Source organism: Strix uralensis, chromosome 4, assembly GCF_047716275.1.
Source record: "Strix uralensis isolate ZFMK-TIS-50842 chromosome 4, bStrUra1, whole genome shotgun sequence".
Lineage (NCBI taxonomy): Eukaryota > Metazoa > Chordata > Aves > Strigiformes > Strigidae > Strix > Strix uralensis.
Window position 1 is genome coordinate 51,022,485 of NC_133975.1, and position 18,669 is coordinate 51,041,153.

Sequence of the window (18,669 nt, forward strand, 5' to 3'; positions counted from 1 at the left end):
TTCTCCCTCTTGCCAGAGGGATAGGCCACAGACATGGGAAACCTCCTCTTCTAGGGCATCCACGGGTCCATCCATGGCAGCCCACACAGCCCCACGCACACCCCAAGCCCCGAGGTGGCAGAGGCTGGCAGTGCTGGGGTTCCCCTGCAGGGCGGGGGGGCCAGACCGCAGCCTCCATCTGGCCATTCTCAAGCCCGAGGGATGCAGTTGCGCTGGGGCTCTTGCACAAAGCCCAAACTCTTATCCATCCTGGTACAGGACAATGCATGGGCTGAAAAATAACCAGCACCATTGCCCAGTGACCTTACCTTGTTCAAAAGGGTTCAAAAATCTTCTGCTCAGTGGATTATTGAATCAATTAGTGGATCTTCTGATTAATCCTCTCTGGCTTGTGGTCACCTGCCTCTACTTCTTTGTAAGGAGAATCAGCTTAACCCAGGGAAGATTAAGATACACTGGCACTGAAACTGCCACACGCTTTCATTTATGGCTTTTGTCCCTTGCTGGAGAGCAGCTCGCCTCAGTATTTCCAGCCCATCACCAGTAGTTGGGCTGCCAGTGCAAAGCACGCCACATTCACAGGAAACAGATAAAAGCAATCTCCCTGTGCCATGTCCCACACAGGCTGTGTTGTTCCCGGGCAATCCAGCTGCCAAACTGACTCAGCCACAGACCCGACTGGAGCTCAGAGTTCGTTCTGCAGAGTCTGGCACTGATACCTGTTTTCTTCTTAGTCTTTGCAATGTGCCCTCTCCCTTACTTTGCTTTTCTGAGTTAGGCCCCAAAAATCACAATGCAGAGCTCCATTATTTTGCCCAGGGTCGCACAACTGAGTATCTGAACTGCAGATTTAACTCATGAAACTTGTATCAAAGATGCATGCAAAGCAAAGTGCTGGATCTGCCTGTTCTCCAGGCAGTTGAGAAAATGGGCCCCAAATCCAAGTCAACCCAACACATGTGCCACCCCAGCACTTCCAAAGTCTGTACTAAGGATTTGCACCTTATCAAATTCAGCCCTGGATCTGGAATTTTGCAGCCTTTTGTGCTTCTACTTCTGTCACAGGCACAAAACTTGGAGCGTTGCTAAGAAGATCTCTAAACTTTAGCAAAAATTTTGAAACCCAAGGTCAGGAATTGTGTTGCATCAACCTACTGCATGCCGTTGGCTTTGGTTTGCCACACTTCCTTATGTGAAAGAACAGTTCCTGTGCTGGCTTCCCCCCGCAGCTGTTTCACTGCTTCTTTAACTATTACAGTAAAAAGATAAGAAGGGTGATAAACTCCAGACATAACACATCCTAGGCAGAGAGGCTTCCCACATTAGGTCAAATTCTGCTCATTTCCCCTGGTGACTATTTTGTTCTTAAGGAATGACCATTTTATTTAACTCCCCAGATAAGCCCAGTAAAAGTGGCTGCTTGTAAGAAAGTGTTCCTGGTGGGTGCTGCCTCCGTGCTGTGTTCAAGTAGGTTTTCCAGCCACAGCCCAGCCCAAAGAGGGTGATGTTCCAAGGGCTGATGGAGGCAACTGGCACAAGCAGCAGACTGTGTTTCTGAGGGAGCTCAGCGCTTAATCGGACGAGCCAGGTCTTGGATCCGAGCAGAGCAAGTTGCCTTCTTAGCAGTCTCCTTCACCGTGAACGCGTCTGGGTCGAATTGAGCTGAGTCCGTAGGAGGCCTGGGTGGAATGATGACAGAGCTGGTCAATTCCAGCTGGAGTGGGGCCAGCTGTCAAAGCTGACGCACCTCCACCCGAGCCCTGCCCTTTCCTGTCGAGAGGCCAGAAGCAGTCATGCCTCTGCTGTTGTCACCAGGATGCTAGTGAGGGGATGCCCCATCTCTCACTGAAGCTGTCACAGCCACTGCAGCCAGGCATTCCCCCTCACCCTCTGTGAAACATCCTACCCAGCGCTTCCTGCAGCCCAGGCTGAGGCCAGCTGCATCATGCTGGGCAGCATGAATGTGCTACTGTGCCGTGTGTCAGCTGGTTGTTTTTTATAATTGCAATTAATAATTAAGAAGTCCCAACCAGTAATTCCTACTGGAACTAGAAAGTTCCTATTTCTTCTCTTTTTATTCTCCTTCCACCTCAAAAATGCTTTTTAAGCCACAATCCATGTAGCATTAGCACATCCAGTCATATAAATTCCATGCATTTTGGAAGTGGAAGAGCTGTGGTTTAATCATGCTGGCTAAACCCAGATCAACAAGGTGCCATGGCCTGCACAAAATGGGCTGACAGTTGATCATTTCCCCATGGCAGGTAAGCAGCACCTACCTTTTGCAAGGCTGGGCCAGTTCCATGAGCCTTGGTGTGGCCACCGCGTGCTTCACAGTCTTTGTCACTGGCCACTCAGCATCCCGCAGGGGCACATAATCAGGATGCAATCTTTTTGCCCTAGCCAGCTCCAGGGTCCGAGGGCTCGCAATTGCCTCCTGAGCCAACTTGGAAACCTGTGGAAGAATGGGGAGGAAGGTCCCTACCAGGTGCTCTTGGCATTCAAGGGTGACCAGCCTGTAACCCAGTGTCCCCAGGTTCACAGCCACTGACCACACACAGACAGGGCACGATCCTGTCCACAGCTGTGTCTGGCACCAGACAAGCTGTGGAAGGAGAAATCACTGCCTGGCCAGTCCCATAACCTGCTCTCCAGCCTCCTCTTACTCCAACCCATCCCCCAGCACTGGAGATCCTAATTAGACACTTGTCCATCTCTCCCCATCCTCACAGCTGCAGCCTAGGCACAGGTCTGCCCTTCTCTGGGGATGTCTGCTGGGGGTCAGTTCACGCTCTAGATGGAGCACAAGTCCTGCTCTCTAGCCCAGGAAGCAGCTACATCAGCCTCACTGACAGCAGCACATCCAGGGCTGTCACAAAGAGAGCCACCAGCGACTGAGCACCCCTGCCCTCCCCTCTCCCCGGCGTCACTGCCGTGCATGGTCGCGGGGGGATGCTGCCTTACCAGACGAATGACAGTCAAGAAAGCTGCACTCATAGCAGCAGGTCGCCTCCCTGACCCGGGGCTCTGCGAGACGCTGTAACCGCGAGGATGCTCTGGCCAAGACCGCAGCATTTGTAACCCGTGTTGGCACCTGCGTGGGTTCAGAATGGGGAATGGATGTGCAGACACGGAGCTTGACACAGCAGCCCACAGGGACACACTCCCTCCCCAAAGGAATGAACACCCAGCACCCTTCCTCTGCAGACATGGCCACAAGAAGGAGCCTCTTACTTTCCCAGCACCCGTTATTTTTCTTTCACTGGAACTATAAGGTGATTTTGGCATTATTGGGATTTGTATGTCTCAGCCAATATGGCTTTTCCCCTCAGCTGTTGCCCACTCAGAGCCGGAGAGGAATGCCTGTAATAAGAGCCTGTGTAGCCAGGTAAAAGCACAGAGAAATTTCTTCCAGAGTGATGTTTTTCATATTCATCTTCCTGGCTGAATCAAATAATTTCCCTGCTAACAAGAGACACTCAGAATTCAGGGTAAAAGTGCTAGTGCAGTTAACTGCATTCTTACAGCAAAAGTGATTACTGCTCCAGCATGGGACTTCTTCCCCTATTTTTCACAGGGTTACTGATGCCAAAGCCTGCTCCAATACGGCCTCCCTTATTTCCCAGCCCAGAGTCTGCAGCCAGAAAACCTAGCCTTTGCCATGGAAATTACTATAATCCAAGATTGCCCCAAGCCCTTTCACCCCTGCCAAAGCAATGACCCACCTCAATGGAGCAAGTTCAGAAATAAGTCTCTAAATTAGGCTTCTGGTAAAACATAGTTAAAATATACATAGTATTTACAGGCTTGTGCTCCCTCTATACAGAGACAGCAGCACAGCTGCCCAACTGCAAACATGACTGTACTCCCTAGGAGCTGAACAGGCCATTCTTGTCGCGTTTCTCCACCTTCTGCTTTATCAGGGGATGCAGCCCAGATGCCTCCCTCGTCTCTCCTGCTATTCTAGGCTGCTCCAGCCTAGCTGTTTTCTGTCCCTCAGCAAGGGGATTTTCAAAGACAGCATCTCACTCCGAAAAGGCAGTTTCTCTCAGTATCACAAACCCCAGCAGAACCAGACAGTTTCTCCCCTCCATAGCACACACTGGGCACATCCAGGGGCATGATACAGGGTGTAAAACTCAGGACAGTTTGCTGTATCACTGTCCCCTCCAAATCTCACTCAACCACCTCCTCACCTCTCTGGCCAGCAGGAACTCTGGGTGCACCTTTGGCTGGGCAAGCTCCATGATCCGTGGGGAGGCTTTATAGCTCCGTGCAGCTGGTGACACGGGCCACTCAGGGGACTGGCGAGGTCTGGAAGCAGAGAGTCATGGCACTGCTACTCACAGATATTCCCCCACATGGGTTAAACCAGGCTGCATCTGAGACGTTTGAGCATCATATTTGCTGCAGTAGAAGGCAACTTTGTCTTGTGGCCATTTCCAGTGCAGAACCCACTCATCCCATGAGAGAATCCAGAGGTCCTAATCCCAGCAGAGTCCCTGCTCTGCATTTTGCCCTCTGTTACACCCATCCTCTGTTCCTGTATTTATTACTTTGAAGCTACACCGATGCTACAAGAGCCAAGGGCCTACCTATAGCACCCTACAGGCTTTCTGACCTCTCACCTTTGCTGCAGGTAAGCAGCTGAGCATTTTTTAGGTTCAGACAACTTCAGCAGCCAATCAGAAGGGAAGTCAAAATCCACTAGCAGGGGACGCTCCCAGATTGTCGATTCCCGTCCACAGCTGTACAAGAAGAGGGGTCTTGAGGAACAACAACACAGAAGAGTTAGTAAAAAGCAACTGACAGAGAACATGATCCTGGCAGATGGTATCCTAAGTCTGGTTAAGCATCCATGCCTGCTGCATGTACAAAAGTTGGAAAAGCCATGAACAAATGGGCATTTACACTTGAAATTTCCTGACTTTAAAGGTATATGCTGTTTGCACATGCAAAGTCCTCTTTTAAGCACCCTCAGCACATTGCTTTCAAAGTCTAGGCCTTTCCCTGAACCATTTCAAGAAGCCACTCCACAACACACACCTGGCAGCATCTCTGCTGCCAATTTAGAAATCTCTTTGTTGCAATGGCTTAATAGCACCTTGTGCTCTTGCAACTCCTTTCACCTTGGGATCTCCCCAGACTTGCCTAGTGCATCCTCATCCAACTTTCCATCAGCCATAACTGTTGGAAGATGCCTGTCATCACCAGAGAAGAGGTGAGCAGAAAGACAGGAACGGCTGCCAGATGGACACTGTTAGTCAGAGGTAGAAGTTCTCAGGGGGATGAGAGCTCTTGAACTGATGACAGTGGCAGAGGAGAGAAAACTACTGACACGCATGTCTTGACATCCCTCTGGGTAGAGGAAAGCCCGGAGTGCAACAGAGTTTCATCTCCATTCTCATTGCTAGGACTTCTTACAGACTAGCAACCACCACCTTGTCTCCGAAAGAGCTTCATCCCCTCCAACAGAGCTACAGATGAATTGCTCCAAGTAATGGAGCATCACCCAGCACCACTGAAGTTTACATTTTTTACATCATTTTTCACTCCTATTACCAAACATGGACTAGTTTTTCACCACACAGTGACAGCAGAGGTTTAACTCAAGGCAAGAGACCTTTCCAGCCAGCAGGATGCTGCAAGATTTCTCTGTTCATAGCACTTCCTAACTTTTATTCTCAAGATGTAGGTCAGGCTCCAAGAGGATGCAGGAGATCACTAATTGTGTCCAGGTGCCTGGCTGGGCTGCATCAGCCCCAGTATGGACAGGTGTGGTGGTTTAGCTCCTGCCGGGGTCTGAGACCACGCGGCCGCTACCCCTCCCCCACAAAGGGAGTGAAATACAAAGCCCCAAGACTGAAATAAGGAAAGGTTTAATACAACAGTGCAATAGCAACACAACAAACAACAACAATAACAATAACAGTAATAGTGATAGCAATGAACAGAGCAAAATAGCTACCAAATACAGCAGTGAGAAGCACGATGTACAAAACCACCAGTGCACCGCGCTCCGCACCAGGAAAATGTGACCTGCCAGGATGTGAGGTTGGCATGGTATCTGAATAACCCAGCTAGAGCTCCCCCCCCACTGCTGGGGAAACTTAACCCTATCCTGGTTAAACCAGGACAACAGGGAACACTCTAGGGACAGACAGTCCCTCTGTATGCACAGGTGTGACACACACATGCTTCCATCAAGGCATACATGCACATGATATCTCTGCTTCCAAGCCAAGGCAGAGCTGTCCATTGTTTTTTTTGTTACAGCAGAGGAACATGCTCCCATGTGCTTGAAGACTGACATCAAGGCAAGGCTGCTCCAAACCCAGAGCTCTAATCAGACCAGCAACCACCACATGTTGCAGAAGCCAGGAAGCAGGGTATGAGGAAATAAAAGGGCACCAAAACTTAGCACTCCCCAGTTCCTCCTGGAAGTCAAGCACTCAGGGTGACTACACTCCTATGGCACTTTCTTCCCTGCTACAGACAGCCCCTGTTCCAAGGACCAGTACACCCTGGTGGGTCACAGTGGCATGGAGCTCCCTGGGGGCAGCAGCAGCAGGAGACAAGATAGCATCTCCCCCTTTCCCTGGGAGCCAGCACATCCCCCTGATTAGAGAAGACCCTCTGAGTTGCCTCATTCCCCAGGATGTCCTACCACATTACTGACCTGCACTGGTGTTTGCCAAAATCTTCCTTGGGCTTGGCCAGTGCCACTGTTCTTGGAGATGGTCGAGCTGTCAAAGCATCCCACAAGAGGGTCCAGATCATCTCTTGGTTTCCCCACACAAGCCTAGCAAGAAGAGCAAGGGTGTGAAATTTTAGAAACAATGCACAAATGTGAAATATGCTTGCTGGGGTTATCATTCCCTGCCTAGGATGGGACACACACAGAGTCCCTACAGCTCCCCACTGCTGTAAAGTGCCATTGCCATCCACTGAGCACTCACCTTCTCTGGCACTGAATTTCCTAACACTGTCCAGGTGTTGTTGACAACTCAAAAAGAAAAGAGCCTTCAAGTGATGAGTGTGGTTGTACAGTTACTAGTGGATATGCAGAAAGGGTCATTTCATTACATCTCTGAAACCCCTGGGGGAGTTTCATGATTGCATTTTTCTTGCCTCACCATTACCACCTATCTATACCACAGGTATGACAGTAAAAATAATAATGTTATGGTCAGGGTGTGCCATGGAAAGTGGGTGAGGTTTTGCAGCACGTTAGTGGTTACTCTCCTGTGCCCAGGGCAAATTTGGAGTTGTTCATCCCCCACTGAGAGAGAGACCATGGTGGGAGAAGGTACCAGGGTATTCAGGACAGGGAACAGCAGGACAATGGGTTTGTGGAGCCTTTTTCGAGTAGAGACACCCACCCAGACCATGGAGAAGAGACATTATTAAGAGATTGTTGCCCTGGCTTGTCAAGCCATAGCTTGACCACATAATGCAAACGGCAACTCTGTTCCTAAAGCTGGACTGTGTCCTCCAGGATACAGCAGCCTGCAGCTCCAGTGAGGTCCAGCCTCCTCACACCACAGTACCATCCTACCCAGCAACATCTCAGTGGGGCAGCTCAGATGGGGCAGCAAAGGCAAGACTTGGGTCAAGCCCAGTTTTTGGACTGAAAACAAGAAAGAGCAAATTGAAGAGTCCCTCATGCAATGAACATCTCAATCTGCTTTTCTGGAGCCACTTGTGCTCTTGAGAAGCAAGCAGCAGCAAGACGAAAGCAAAGGGTCTGCACCAGCTGAAGCCCCATCAGTCCCCAGCCCTCGAGCCAGAGCTGTCTGGGCGCATCCTTACTTGGGATCATGTGCACAAGCTGCTTCCCTGGGTTCTGCAAGTTCTCGTATCCTGCCAAAATTGCAGAAAAGGACGAATGTGCCACTAAACATACAGTTAAACAAACAAAGCATAAAGAAGCTACTACTGTACTCAAAGCCATATAACACACTCTTGAACCCCGTGCTTTTGCCTCCATCGCTTACGAGTGTGTATAAGGGATCTCCCTCCAAGTAACTTTCCATCCATCCATTTAATGTAGTGAACTCACCAGGCCATGGATTTCTGTGCTATCTCTTGGATTGCAGAGACACAAATTTGCAATTCTGCCCTGACTGCAGGGTCCCTTTGGGACATGGCAGAGAGCAGGGGAAGTTACTTTTCTGATTAATAACATGCCATGCAATCCCAGCACATAGGAGATGGATGATCTCCCAGCCTAAAGGAGCCAAAATGAACAGAAACACCAGTTATCAACAATCTTGTGGTTTACTAAAAGGCACCATGGAGACAGCACTGTTCCCACATGGTTTTAGGACCACAGGTAAAGACATATTTTTTTATTTATCATTTTCTTTCAGTTCGTTTAGCACAGGGGTTTTAGATGCTATAGAGACACTGGAATATACATGGTCTATGCCCTAGGAGCAGCACTGAAATGTTTTTACTGAATATTCATCAGATCAAAACCTTTCAGGAAGATCAGATATCGCTGTCTGCTCCTGCTGCTCAAGTGTCCCAGGCCTGAAATCCCAGTGGCTGGGAAGCGCTTGTTTTGTGAGCCTGGGTACAAAGAGAAGGACGAGATGACACCAGTGCCACAAGTACGTTGCAGAACTTGCTGGTGTCACGGACCAAGCCCACACCCACCCACTGGGGCTACAGGTGCCTGTCTCCCAGCAGCTGGGGAGCAACCACAGGATGCAGGCAGCTGTGGAAGTGCCCCACCATGGGAAAAGCACAGAAGGTGAAAGCCTGGGGCATTGTTTCCCTGCTTAGTATCACCCGACAAGAAGGCAGCATAGCCCTAGAGAGGAGCAGGGACACCAATAGAGATGTTCGCTGCCAGAAAAAAAGTCTGTGCTTTGGGGACATACCTGTGGTTTCTCTGATGGGGCTGATACCTCTAGTGAGGAGCCCAGCCCCAGCAAACACTTGCCAGAGAGCTCAGCTCCACAGAGACCCTTGCAATGGCAGGCTGCTGTTAGAGTGTCCTCGCCACACACTCCCTGCGAGATGCCTGCTGATTTATCTCCCTGTCATGCCTAACCACCAGTCACAACACTGCACAGTTCCCACTGAGATCCCACAGAGGGAACTGCCTGGGAGACTTTGGCCCCCTGCCGCCAGTTCAAGATGGAACACGATCTGGAAGGCAGCTACCATTTCAGGAGCCAAAACCCAATTTCAGCTGTTCATTCCCAAGCGGCTCCCCAGAGGTTTTTCCTTGCAAAGGGGCAAAGAGGTGAAGGATAACCATGCAGAGGTGTCCCCCCACAGCCTAGCTGCATTGCAGAGCTGGAACCATCTCGGCAGACAGGCTCATCCTGCAACAGATCCCCCACATCACCACAAGTGCACGTGGCCCTAGTGCCCCACATCGCTGGCTTGGACACTGCTGCACAAAGCTTGCACCCCCTTGACCCAGCCAAGGGACGAGTGACACGTACGTCCAAATCAGGTCCCTCAACTCACTTGACAATTGTTTTGGTTTTTTTCCAATTACAAAAAAAGATTATTTTCTACTCTTTTTATCATGGCAAAAGCTCTGGACAGACAGGCATCCCCACACAGGATGCACCTGCAGCAGCTCTGCAACTTAGAGTTAAGCCACCTCACTGACAAGGGGACAGCTCTGGGGCAGCCTTTGCCATTTGGCCCCTCTCATGCTTCCCAGCAGGTGAAAACGAGGCCTTGTTACAGCCATAGAAACGCCTCCTCTCCGCTGCCTGAGCTCAAACAGACTCACTGCTTAAGGGGGATCGACTCCCTTTGAGATCAATCCCTTGTAAAGCAAAGGGTCACAGCTTCTGTTTTGAAGGGACGGGACAGTCAGACATTGTCATGAGAAGCAGAGGAAGGGGAAAACCAGGCATCATTTCCTCTGTATGTTTATCACAGTGTCATCGACGCAGTGCTCTGCGTAAATCCCCAATTGAACCCTCCCCAAGAGACGTGGGGCACGGCCTGGACACCCAGCCAGGAGGTTGGGGCTGGGTTTCTTACCTGTCACGTGAGCACGCAGACAAGTAACGAGAAACTGCAAAGACAAGAAGAGATGAATTTAAAAGCTTGGTAACACCTGCAGCCTGGGCTGCCTGCTCCTCAGTGTGAAATAAACCCAAAGCAGATGATGTTTCTGCATCTCCTTATGATACAGTTGCTTGGCAGCTATTTGTAGTGTTTTTCCCTGTTACCTTCCTGGTGCAGCTGCATCGTAATGTGCTTGCACGTGAAGTGCTCCTCTCTGGTGGCTGCTCTTCACCCGGCGGTGCTGGCAGCCCCCAAGGCCGCAGGACAGAGCACCCCCAGCACCACATCCCCTCACCAGCATCCTCCTCCTGGGAGCACCAGCAGCCACTGCCAACCTGCAGGCTCCCACCCAGCTCAGTGTAGCTACCCCTTACCATTGCCTTCAATAACTTCAAGGGGACATCTTGAGAGCCTCAGGGGAGTAGCGGCTGTATTAAACCGGGACTTTGCAGCAGTAACAAGACAAGCCGCCATGTTTTAAAGTGGGAGGCCAGAAAGCCAGAGACTTGGTGACACCGGCACTGTGGGGAAACCAGGCATGGATGCTGGGGAGCTACATGCCCCAATGTCAGCAGTGGCCATGCCATGGGCATCGCCTTCCCCGGCAGGTGCTCAGAGCTGCGGTGCCCGGGGCCTGTTGGCGCCAGCCAGCCACACCACACACGGGAGTCCTCCCACGGCGGAGCCCCCGAGCCCCAGTGGGGTGAGGGGCCAGGGCGCAGGGGAGCCACCGCCACCACAGGAGGGGTGGCCTCCACCAACAGCCACAGCCCCCGACACCTGTGACCGGCCTCCGCCGCCCCATCCACCCACCGGTGCATGGCCTGGCCGCCACCATGGCGCACGCTCCTGTTGCCATAGCAATGGTGTCAGCCACAGCCCCACTGGTTCCGCAGCAGTGGAAACCGCTCCTCCAGCGTTCGGTTCACCAGTGGGCCCCAGGGAGCTGGCCCCTGGCCACCAGCGGAGGCCACCAGCGGAGGCCAGGGCCCACTGGCAGGGCAGTGCGTGCGGGTGCTGGGCACCCGGCCCGCACAGATGGGTGAACAGACCCGTTTCAAAGGTGGCTGTCCAGAAAAGGCCTCGGGATCTCCTGCGGCGCTCCTTGTTCAGGTAAATGAAGCCCAGACCACTGGTTAGGGTAAAATTTTCTGCTTTATGAATCTGTTCCAAGGGACAAAACTGTAAAACCCTCATACAGTAAATGCACTTGCAAAACAGGTCCTTTACAGAACTGCTCCTGGAGTGTAAGTACAAGGACACTGGGAGAGTGACACTCCTCAGCAACTCATCTGCCTCACCTGCTGTGCTAACAGAAATCACTTTCAAAAAAACAACAGGCTTTTCACATGTAAAACTGCTTGCTCGAGGACAACCTGTACTAAACCAAAATAAGCGGCTCAGCCTGATGGAGGAGTCTCCCACTTTCTGTGCCAATTTAACTTAAATGCTTCCAGTCACTACCTTAAATTACACTGTTTTGTTTTTTCCCTGTAGGCAAAGAAACACTTAATGTCTTACTGCTTTCATTTTCTCATTCTTATCCACTAAAGAAGCAGTAACGAACCCAATTTGCCACTCCCTTAAAAACCAGCTCCAATACAGCAACAACAAAAATTGTACTGTCAAAAATGCTAGTTGCAGCACTTTAAATTTCTGACACTGTCAAGAAGTGAGGTCTCATTTTTAACAGAACAACACCACTAACAGGGTCCTGTAAATCCTGTGAAGTAAACATATTTCAGTTTGAGCCTGAGACATCAAGCCAGGTTAAATTTGTTGGATACAACTTTGTTCCACTGAAGTCAATGCCTGATTCCCACCTGGCAAGAAGCCATCTCAGTCCATCTAAGCTATATATCCCCTTAACTGCTGTCCTAATTTTCCCCTACAAATACACTAAAAATAGACTACTTTTCAGATGTATTTTCAAACCACTATAAATTAGATTTTCTTACCAACTAGACATCATTTTCAGAAGAATTTCACACCCACAAGGAAAAGATATCTGTACATTTCAGTCACCACGCAGCAAACTGACCATACACTAACACCTCGTTTCCCGCAGCTCAACTATCACATTGTAGGAAAAGAGATGTCACTGTGCTTCCAAAACCAGCTGTGCTATCAGCTCCTTGGCATCCTTCATGCTGGAGGAGATCTCGGAGCCATCTTCTGCCACATGGGTACCAATCAAGAACATCTTCCTCTCGTCCCCAATATCAGAGAGTGCCAGAGCATCGTGAATATCGGTGATGCAATATGCACCTTCAAGGTCCTGATATGCAAAAACAAAACAACCCTGTTAGTTGCATGAGGTGGCAGCACCATTCCTGCTTTGAGCCACTGCCTTCATCCAGGGAGGGGAAAGGTCTCAAAGGCTCCGGGGGCACCATTTTTACGTACCTTCTATGAGATCAAGTTCCCATGCCCTAAAATGCTTTGGGAAAAAAAACGTTTATCTTTAACCTAATTTATTTCCAAATAAATAAGGGTACAGTTCTGTTTCTAGTAATACCAGTGTTTCTGATAATGTAAGACTACCTATACAAGGCAGACAAAAGTCTTGCTGGCCCAAGGTACCAGGCATCCAGCACAGAGTTACAAGAACGTGGCAAATGTACAACAGTCATGCCCTGCATACCTTCTCAGCCACCAGCATTTCTGACTCCAGGACCTAGAGAATCAGTAGTAGCATTTGTGTTTGATGAAGCCAAAGCCTGCACTTGCATTCAAGAGTGACACGAAGGACTACTAGTAATATGCCGAAGTTACTAGAAATTTAGGAGGTAACAATGTAAAGCAAATCAAGCACACAGCCCTCATAAAAGAAAACCTGGGCTTAAAACCCCTGGGCTGTTCTGTCATCTGACTGTATCATAGGCACAATTCTATTCCAGGTACAGCACCAGTCATTGGCACTTTCACAAAGATCTTAGGAGAAAGCACTGCCTTGTGGGGAAAGCTGCTCTTTCAGCAGCAGCCTGAGGAGCAACAACCAATCTGAAGGCAAACAACGGTGCTTCACTTTTCAGCTGCTGCGAGGTAAAGTGATACTTCTAGACTGATGTTCAGAACAGAAACCTAACTCCAAGTCTAACTGCAGTCTCTCCCTTGCGGCTCCCAAATCTTGCAACTCTAGAGGAGTTTCCACCATTATTTCCACCCACAGCTATGACTGCACCATCTCTGAGCACAGGACCTGCATCTTGCAGATCCAAAACTCAACCTCAGATTATTTTCTTTTGCGGTCAACAGGTGTCCCAGAAAGACCTCCAGCTCCCAGTCATGCAGCCTCCTTAAAGGCAAGAAACCTCCTTTGAAAGGCTTTGTTGCTGTTTTCAGAGCTGCTGCCAGCCCAAGCTCAGCTAGCAGCAGGGAATTCTTACCTGCTTGTTGGCCAGAACCACCACTGGCAGGGTGGAGTTATTCTGGATCAGTTGATGAAGCAGCTGTTTCGCCACAGGCAGTCGGGCATGATCAGCCGCGTCCACAACGTAGATTAGCAACAGCACTTTGGGTAAATACATCTTCCAGTATGAACGCAGAGATTCACTGCCCCCAACTGGAAGAGAAGAAGGCAGCACAGGATTCACCAAGTAATCCCAGCAGCGCTGCTCCCAGACGTGTGGACAGCAGGCCCTGGGCTGAAAACCCAAGGTATCTGGGTTACCAAAAGCTCAAAGTATTTGGGCCACTGTATATGAGACTGAAAATAGGTTTATTTTCTCTGGTCAAGTCCCATGCAGGCATATGTGCATGCTCTGAGGAGAGGAAAAAAAAAAAAAACAAACACTTTCCATTTTAAGCTCTTATTTTGAGAGGATTCTGGGTTCAGTTTCTTTATGGTTGCTTTCTGCCTTGTTGGTTCTTGCACTCAAGCAAATCAGAAGAGTAGAAAAAGGTTCAGTGTCCATAAAAACCATGTGAGAATGTCCCCATATAACCTATCTCCACATGTCCATCTCATCTTAAGACAAAGCAGGCCTACAACTTCCAAAGAAGTAATTCAGCTCTGAGGTGGAGCTTATCAGATTTGTATGACACTAGGGACTAGGTCAAAACTCCCACAGCTTTCATACTGTCAATAACCAGAGATGCTTAGGAAGAGAGAAAAATCAAGCCCCAGCAGACTCTTCAGGCAATCCTTGGGAGAAAGCTTTGTACAGGATACATTTCCACCTGAGCTCTTCTCTGCTGGATACATAGGAAAACTGTCCATCTTCAAAACCTCACCTAATTCTGTGGTGAAACCATATGCAGCAAGTTGCTTGAGACTTGTTCCCATGAAGGGACAAAAAGAGTTTGGTAGTTTGCTGAGTTTAATAGGAGCAGGAATAGCTAACAGTATATTAAGTATTTCAGATGTGTTTTCAGTTCTCCAGGTCTCCTCCTAGGTACACTGCAGAACCACTTGTTCAAGAGTACTGATGTGCTCAAAAGGGACATCTCCCAAAAGTAGCAAGTTTTCAAAGCAATACATTTGGGGTTCCCTGTAACTGTCTCCTGTCTTACACAGAAGCTCTTTTCAAAACTGACTTAATAGTCATCTTTTACTGCCCTCGGTGACTTTGTTCTGTTCCAAAGCAATTTTGCTTTCACTTAAGTCAAAATGATTCAGTAGTTTCAAGAACATAGACAGGGAAGCAACATTTCCTGCTAGGGCGTGCCTGACTCTTCAAGAGCCCCAGCGCATCTGCAGGCAGAACTGCAAGTCTGCCACTGTGGAAAGGAGCCCAAGGGCTGTGACTGACACATCACCCTTGGGACAGATGCTTCTGATTCTGTACTGTGACGTTGTGGGGGCTCACCACCGTTCCCTCTGTTAAGTGCATTCATGCATAGCATAACCCAGGGGTCAGCAACCTCACAGAGAACATTTTTTCTCAAACCAGTAGGAACTCAGCAGAAGCCAGGAGCTCCTATCCTTTGCAGAGGCAAGATACCACACACTTATCTATATGATGGTACAAAGAAAAAGAAGTTTCCTATCTGTCTAAGCCAGCAAAATAAAAACTCTGCTGTCTACTGATCATCTTGCGCTATGTGATCACAGCATAGGCTGCTAACCCCTGGACTAGGCAATGGTACAGACTGGGTAACCAGATTACAGAGCCATGCACGGATTTACCTGGCTGAAACTGGCCTGAGACATTTCATTTCCCATGGGTCAGATCGCAGCCATCACATCTCAGTCACTACCAACCTGGACCAGAGAGGGAAGGATGACTCAGAAACAGTAGGTTCTGCCGTGGGGTGCACAGCGCTGGGCCCAGGCCATCCCCAGGCAGGAGCAAAGATACTGTAGGTTTCTCTGGGCTCAGCTACACAAAGCAACCCCCAGCAGGAGACACAGGTGTCTCGTACCTATTAGGAAAGGGGCACAGACTGCAAGCGTCTCTGGACAGATGATTTCCCTAAGACACCACAGAGACTCCTATGGTAGTAAGACTGGGAATTAAATCCTGCCTTAGCAGCCCCATCCTCACCTCCCAGAGACTTACCTGGGAACAGCACAATTGCTTTAGGCCTGCTGACAAAGGTAGGGAGGCCTCTGTGGGCTAGCTGCCAGTCGAGCACTGGTACAGCTGCCAGTCAAGCACTGGTACAGGACAGTGCAGAAACAGCAGGAAGCAAAGCGCAGCTTCTGCCTCCACAGAAGACAGGCACCAGTGAGGCTAGGATGTCAGCCCCTCTGCACCAGGGACTGACCTGATTGCAGGGCCTCTACGTTCCCCATCAGATAGCTGCACCTAGAACAGCTGGGACACCCCAAACGCATCACAGGAGATGCTTTCTGCAGGCAGAGTCAATATCCAAAATTCAGTGCTAAGGACAACACAGAAAGTTTAGCTAACACCTACATTCAAAAGCCATTGAAGACTGGAAAACACCACTTATGAGACTTTGGAACAAAAAGGGTACAAAGCTTTTCTCTTCCTCCTCTGTTCTTTCAACTTATTACTTACTCCTCTTCTGCTCTTACCCTTTGCCAGGCATAAGCAACAAGGAGAAGCTATACAACACACAACGGCGACAGGGCTTACTGGGGACACCTCTGCCTTAGGCTGGTTTCACACAATCAGGCTTGTTACCCTTCTCTCTCTGGGAGCAGAACTCCCTGGAGGACAGGGCTGAACGAACACAGATCCCTTCTAATGCCAGTGTTATAGTCCTGTTCAAGAAACAGGGTGGGAAATCAGAATCCCCAAGGAAAAAATAATCACAACTTCATGGTATCAGTGCAGGCACTAGAGAATATGAAGGTTTTAAAATATGGTCCTGATCCCTAGGACATAGGATAGGAACTTATTTTATGTTCTGTACTAAAACAAGTTCACTCACTCTCCAGGAACTCCATGTGGGACTCTTCGGTGTTGATGCAGACGGCATTGAAGCCCTCAGTGGGAGCCACGCTGTGCTTGACGTGGTTAGTTGCTAGGGAGTGGAGAACGCTGGTCTTCCCAGCCCCATCCAGGCCCAGCACCAGTATCTGCTTGCTGTGTCCTTTACCCTGCAAGGAGAGGGCAGCTCGCTTAGCCAGGCAGTCGGGGCATGTGGGAAGCTTAGCGGGGCTGGGGGAAAAAAGGAGGCGTAACAAGGGCTCGGGAGGGAAGGGCAAAAGCTACTTCAGGGAGAAGAGGGAGAAGATGCCAGCTGGGCTCCTGGCCGCAGCGCAGGCGAGGCGATGGGAAGCCGGAGACACCCGCCCGCCCAGACCAGACGCAGCTGGGGAGAAAAGCGGAGAGAGCGGCCCCGGCCTGCCCGCCCCGCCGCGGCCTCGGCCTCGCCGTCCGGCCCGACCCAAGGCCTCGCCGCACTGCTGGGGAACGCGATGGGGGCGGCGGGGCCCGGTCGCACCGAGGCGGGTGGGGGCGGCGCAGCCCGGCCGAGAGGCCCCGGGCGGCCCCGCTGGCGCTCCGCGATCCAGCGGCCTCACCCGCTGCCCCGACCCAGCCCCGGTACCTGCTCGGCGGCGGCGGCGGCAGGGCGGGCGGCGGGTGGCGCGGCCCGGCTCCGCAGGCGGGCCCAGGCCCAGGCCGCCAGGGCCGCGCCGCCCGCCGCGGCCAGCGCCGCCCCCCACAGCGCGGCGGGCCGCAGGCGGGTGCCCATGGCCGCCCCGGACCGGCCCGCTCCGCTCCGCGCCCGGACACACTCACCCCCGGGGACGGACGGAGCGAGCTCCCCCTGCAGCCCTAAATGCACAGCTCTCTCCCCCCGAGCTGGGTTCTCGAAGTCAGGTTGAGAATTCCAGAGTTTCAGTAAAATAGCGAACCGTTTCACAGGTGGATTTTTGCTGCTAGAGGAAGGCAGGCTGTCCCCACAGCTGCTGCCCTCTGCCCCCCCACAGTGGGATTTGCTCCCAGCTTGCTTCTAGCTGGGCACCCATCGCCCAGGGAAGTGGTCAGGGCACTGTCCAGACAGCCCGGTCAGGGCTCCAGCAGTGCCACACGTCAGCTTCTCCATCTGGTCAGAGGTCCTGCCAGGTTTAACCAGAGAAGACGCCTCGAGAACGTAAGAGTTGCATTCTCCTCACTCCAAATCACCCTCCAGAAACTGCATGGCTGCAGGACAGTGTGCTCTCTCCTGCAGTCACCAGCTGCTGGCTAAGAGGAGGCACAGCACCTCCTTTCTCTTCAGCACTCCATTGGCAGCAAGTGACTCTGCCAGTCATGCATAAAGTTCTGTTCTTCTCACTCAGAGCACAACGCATATTCAACCCCCTTTCCAGATGGTCCCAGTGTGCAGACAAGGTAATAAAGACTGGATTCTACTTAGATTTTTATTCAATGGGGACTCAAGGCAGGGTTTAAGCCACAGTAACATTTCCCTTGCTCCCCACCTCTTCAGGCCTTTGCTTTAAATTCAGAGACAGAAGTCTTTGCCTTTTGGGCTTACATCTGACAACTTTCCCTGAGGTGCTATTTCTACCCCCTGGAAGTCCACGCATGGAAAAATGCTTTAGCTACACTGAGACCAAACAAGAAGTTGCAAGAGATGCTTGAGGGCTACCTGTAGGGTGCTAGGAAAGCAGACACATCTTCCATCTCATCCCCAGCTTCCACTCGAGAAGCGCAATGCCTCTTCACTGCAGCCCACCATCACAACCAGCCACTTTGGTTTAGCTCACTCTTCTTTTCCAAAGCCCTCTAGAACGAGGCAGTTGGCTTGCAAAAAAGGGGACACTGAGTCAGCTGCCACAAAATTCACCATGCTTTCTCCTCACAGCCTTGTTCTCCCCCTTCAGATTATTTTCTGTATCATCTAGCTCATACATTGTTTTCCAAGACCCTCCATGCCTGTGCTGTTTGGTGCTCAATGACTGACTGGGACAAGACACAGAAGATAGTGTTTGCATCATGCATAGTCAGAGACATTGTCAGATAAATCTGTTAAAGGCCTTAATTAACATAGGCAGGAGGAGCATAAATCTACATTTCAATAAGTTTTTGATTATTGCACATCTTTTGTTTACATTTGGCAACGTGGAGAGATTTCTTCTTAGGGGCTGCAGTTGAGTTTGACGGCAACACCCTAGGTCACAGTGGGGGCAAGTGTGAGGAAGGCAACTTGGTGAGCAGACACACAGTGGTGCCTATATCAGCCCATCTCCCCCCAGACCAC

At 50.6% G+C, this 18,669-nt stretch overlaps 2 protein-coding genes across 3 annotated transcripts; both read right to left on the minus strand.

The window, feature by feature from the left end:
- Nucleotides 1-10: 10 nt before the first annotated feature.
- Nucleotides 11-11,075, minus strand: SPMAP2L (sperm microtubule associated protein 2 like). The gene is made up of 5 exons (XM_074866702.1): nt 6,680-11,075; nt 4,629-4,766; nt 2,965-3,094; nt 2,280-2,455; nt 11-1,679 (listed from the first exon to the last, which is right to left on the minus strand). The coding sequence occupies exons 1-5, from the start codon at nt 6,874-6,876 to the stop codon at nt 1,565-1,567; spliced, it is 756 nt and encodes a 251-aa protein (XP_074722803.1). The 5' UTR covers nt 6,877-11,075; the 3' UTR covers nt 11-1,564.
- A 105-nt stretch (nt 11,076-11,180) lies between these two features.
- On the minus strand, nt 11,181-18,558 carry ARL9 (ARF like GTPase 9). Of its 2 annotated transcripts, XM_074866704.1 has the most exons (5): nt 18,058-18,558; nt 16,390-16,558; nt 15,176-15,250; nt 13,434-13,609; nt 11,181-12,322 (listed from the first exon to the last, which is right to left on the minus strand). In XM_074866704.1, exons 4-5 carry the CDS (start codon nt 13,572-13,574, stop codon nt 12,143-12,145), a joined length of 321 nt encoding a protein of 106 aa, XP_074722805.1. In that variant the 5' UTR covers nt 13,575-13,609; nt 15,176-15,250; nt 16,390-16,558; nt 18,058-18,558; the 3' UTR covers nt 11,181-12,142. The 2 variants fall into 2 exon arrangements, with proteins under 2 accessions (XP_074722805.1, XP_074722804.1); XM_074866703.1 differs by lacking the exons at nt 15,176-15,250; nt 18,058-18,558 and adding an exon at nt 17,011-17,157.
- Between the last annotated feature and the right edge of the window lie 111 nt (nt 18,559-18,669).

Coding starts and splice junctions, on each gene's coding strand:
- ARL9 (XM_074866703.1), bottom strand. CDS start 17,157: ATGGGCACCCGCCTGCGGCCCGCCGCGCTGTGGGGGGCGGCGCTGGCC. Junction 16,559..17,010: donor CCGCCGCCGCCGCCGAGCAG/GTACCGGGGCTG, acceptor CTCTCCTTGCAG/GGTAAAGGACACAGCAAGCA. Junction 13,610..16,389: donor CCACATGGAGTTCCTGGAGA/GTGAGTGAACTT, acceptor CTTCTCTTCCAG/TTGGGGGCAGTGAATCTCTG.
- SPMAP2L (XM_074866702.1), bottom strand. CDS start 6,876: ATGATAACCCCAGCAAGCATATTTCACATTTGTGCATTGTTTCTAAAA. Junction 3,095..4,628: donor GCTGCTTACCTGCAGCAAAG/GTGAGAGGTCAG, acceptor GAACCCACGCAG/GTGCCAACACGGGTTACAAA. Junction 2,456..2,964: donor TCTTGACTGTCATTCGTCTG/GTAAGGCAGCAT, acceptor ATTCTTCCACAG/GTTTCCAAGTTGGCTCAGGA.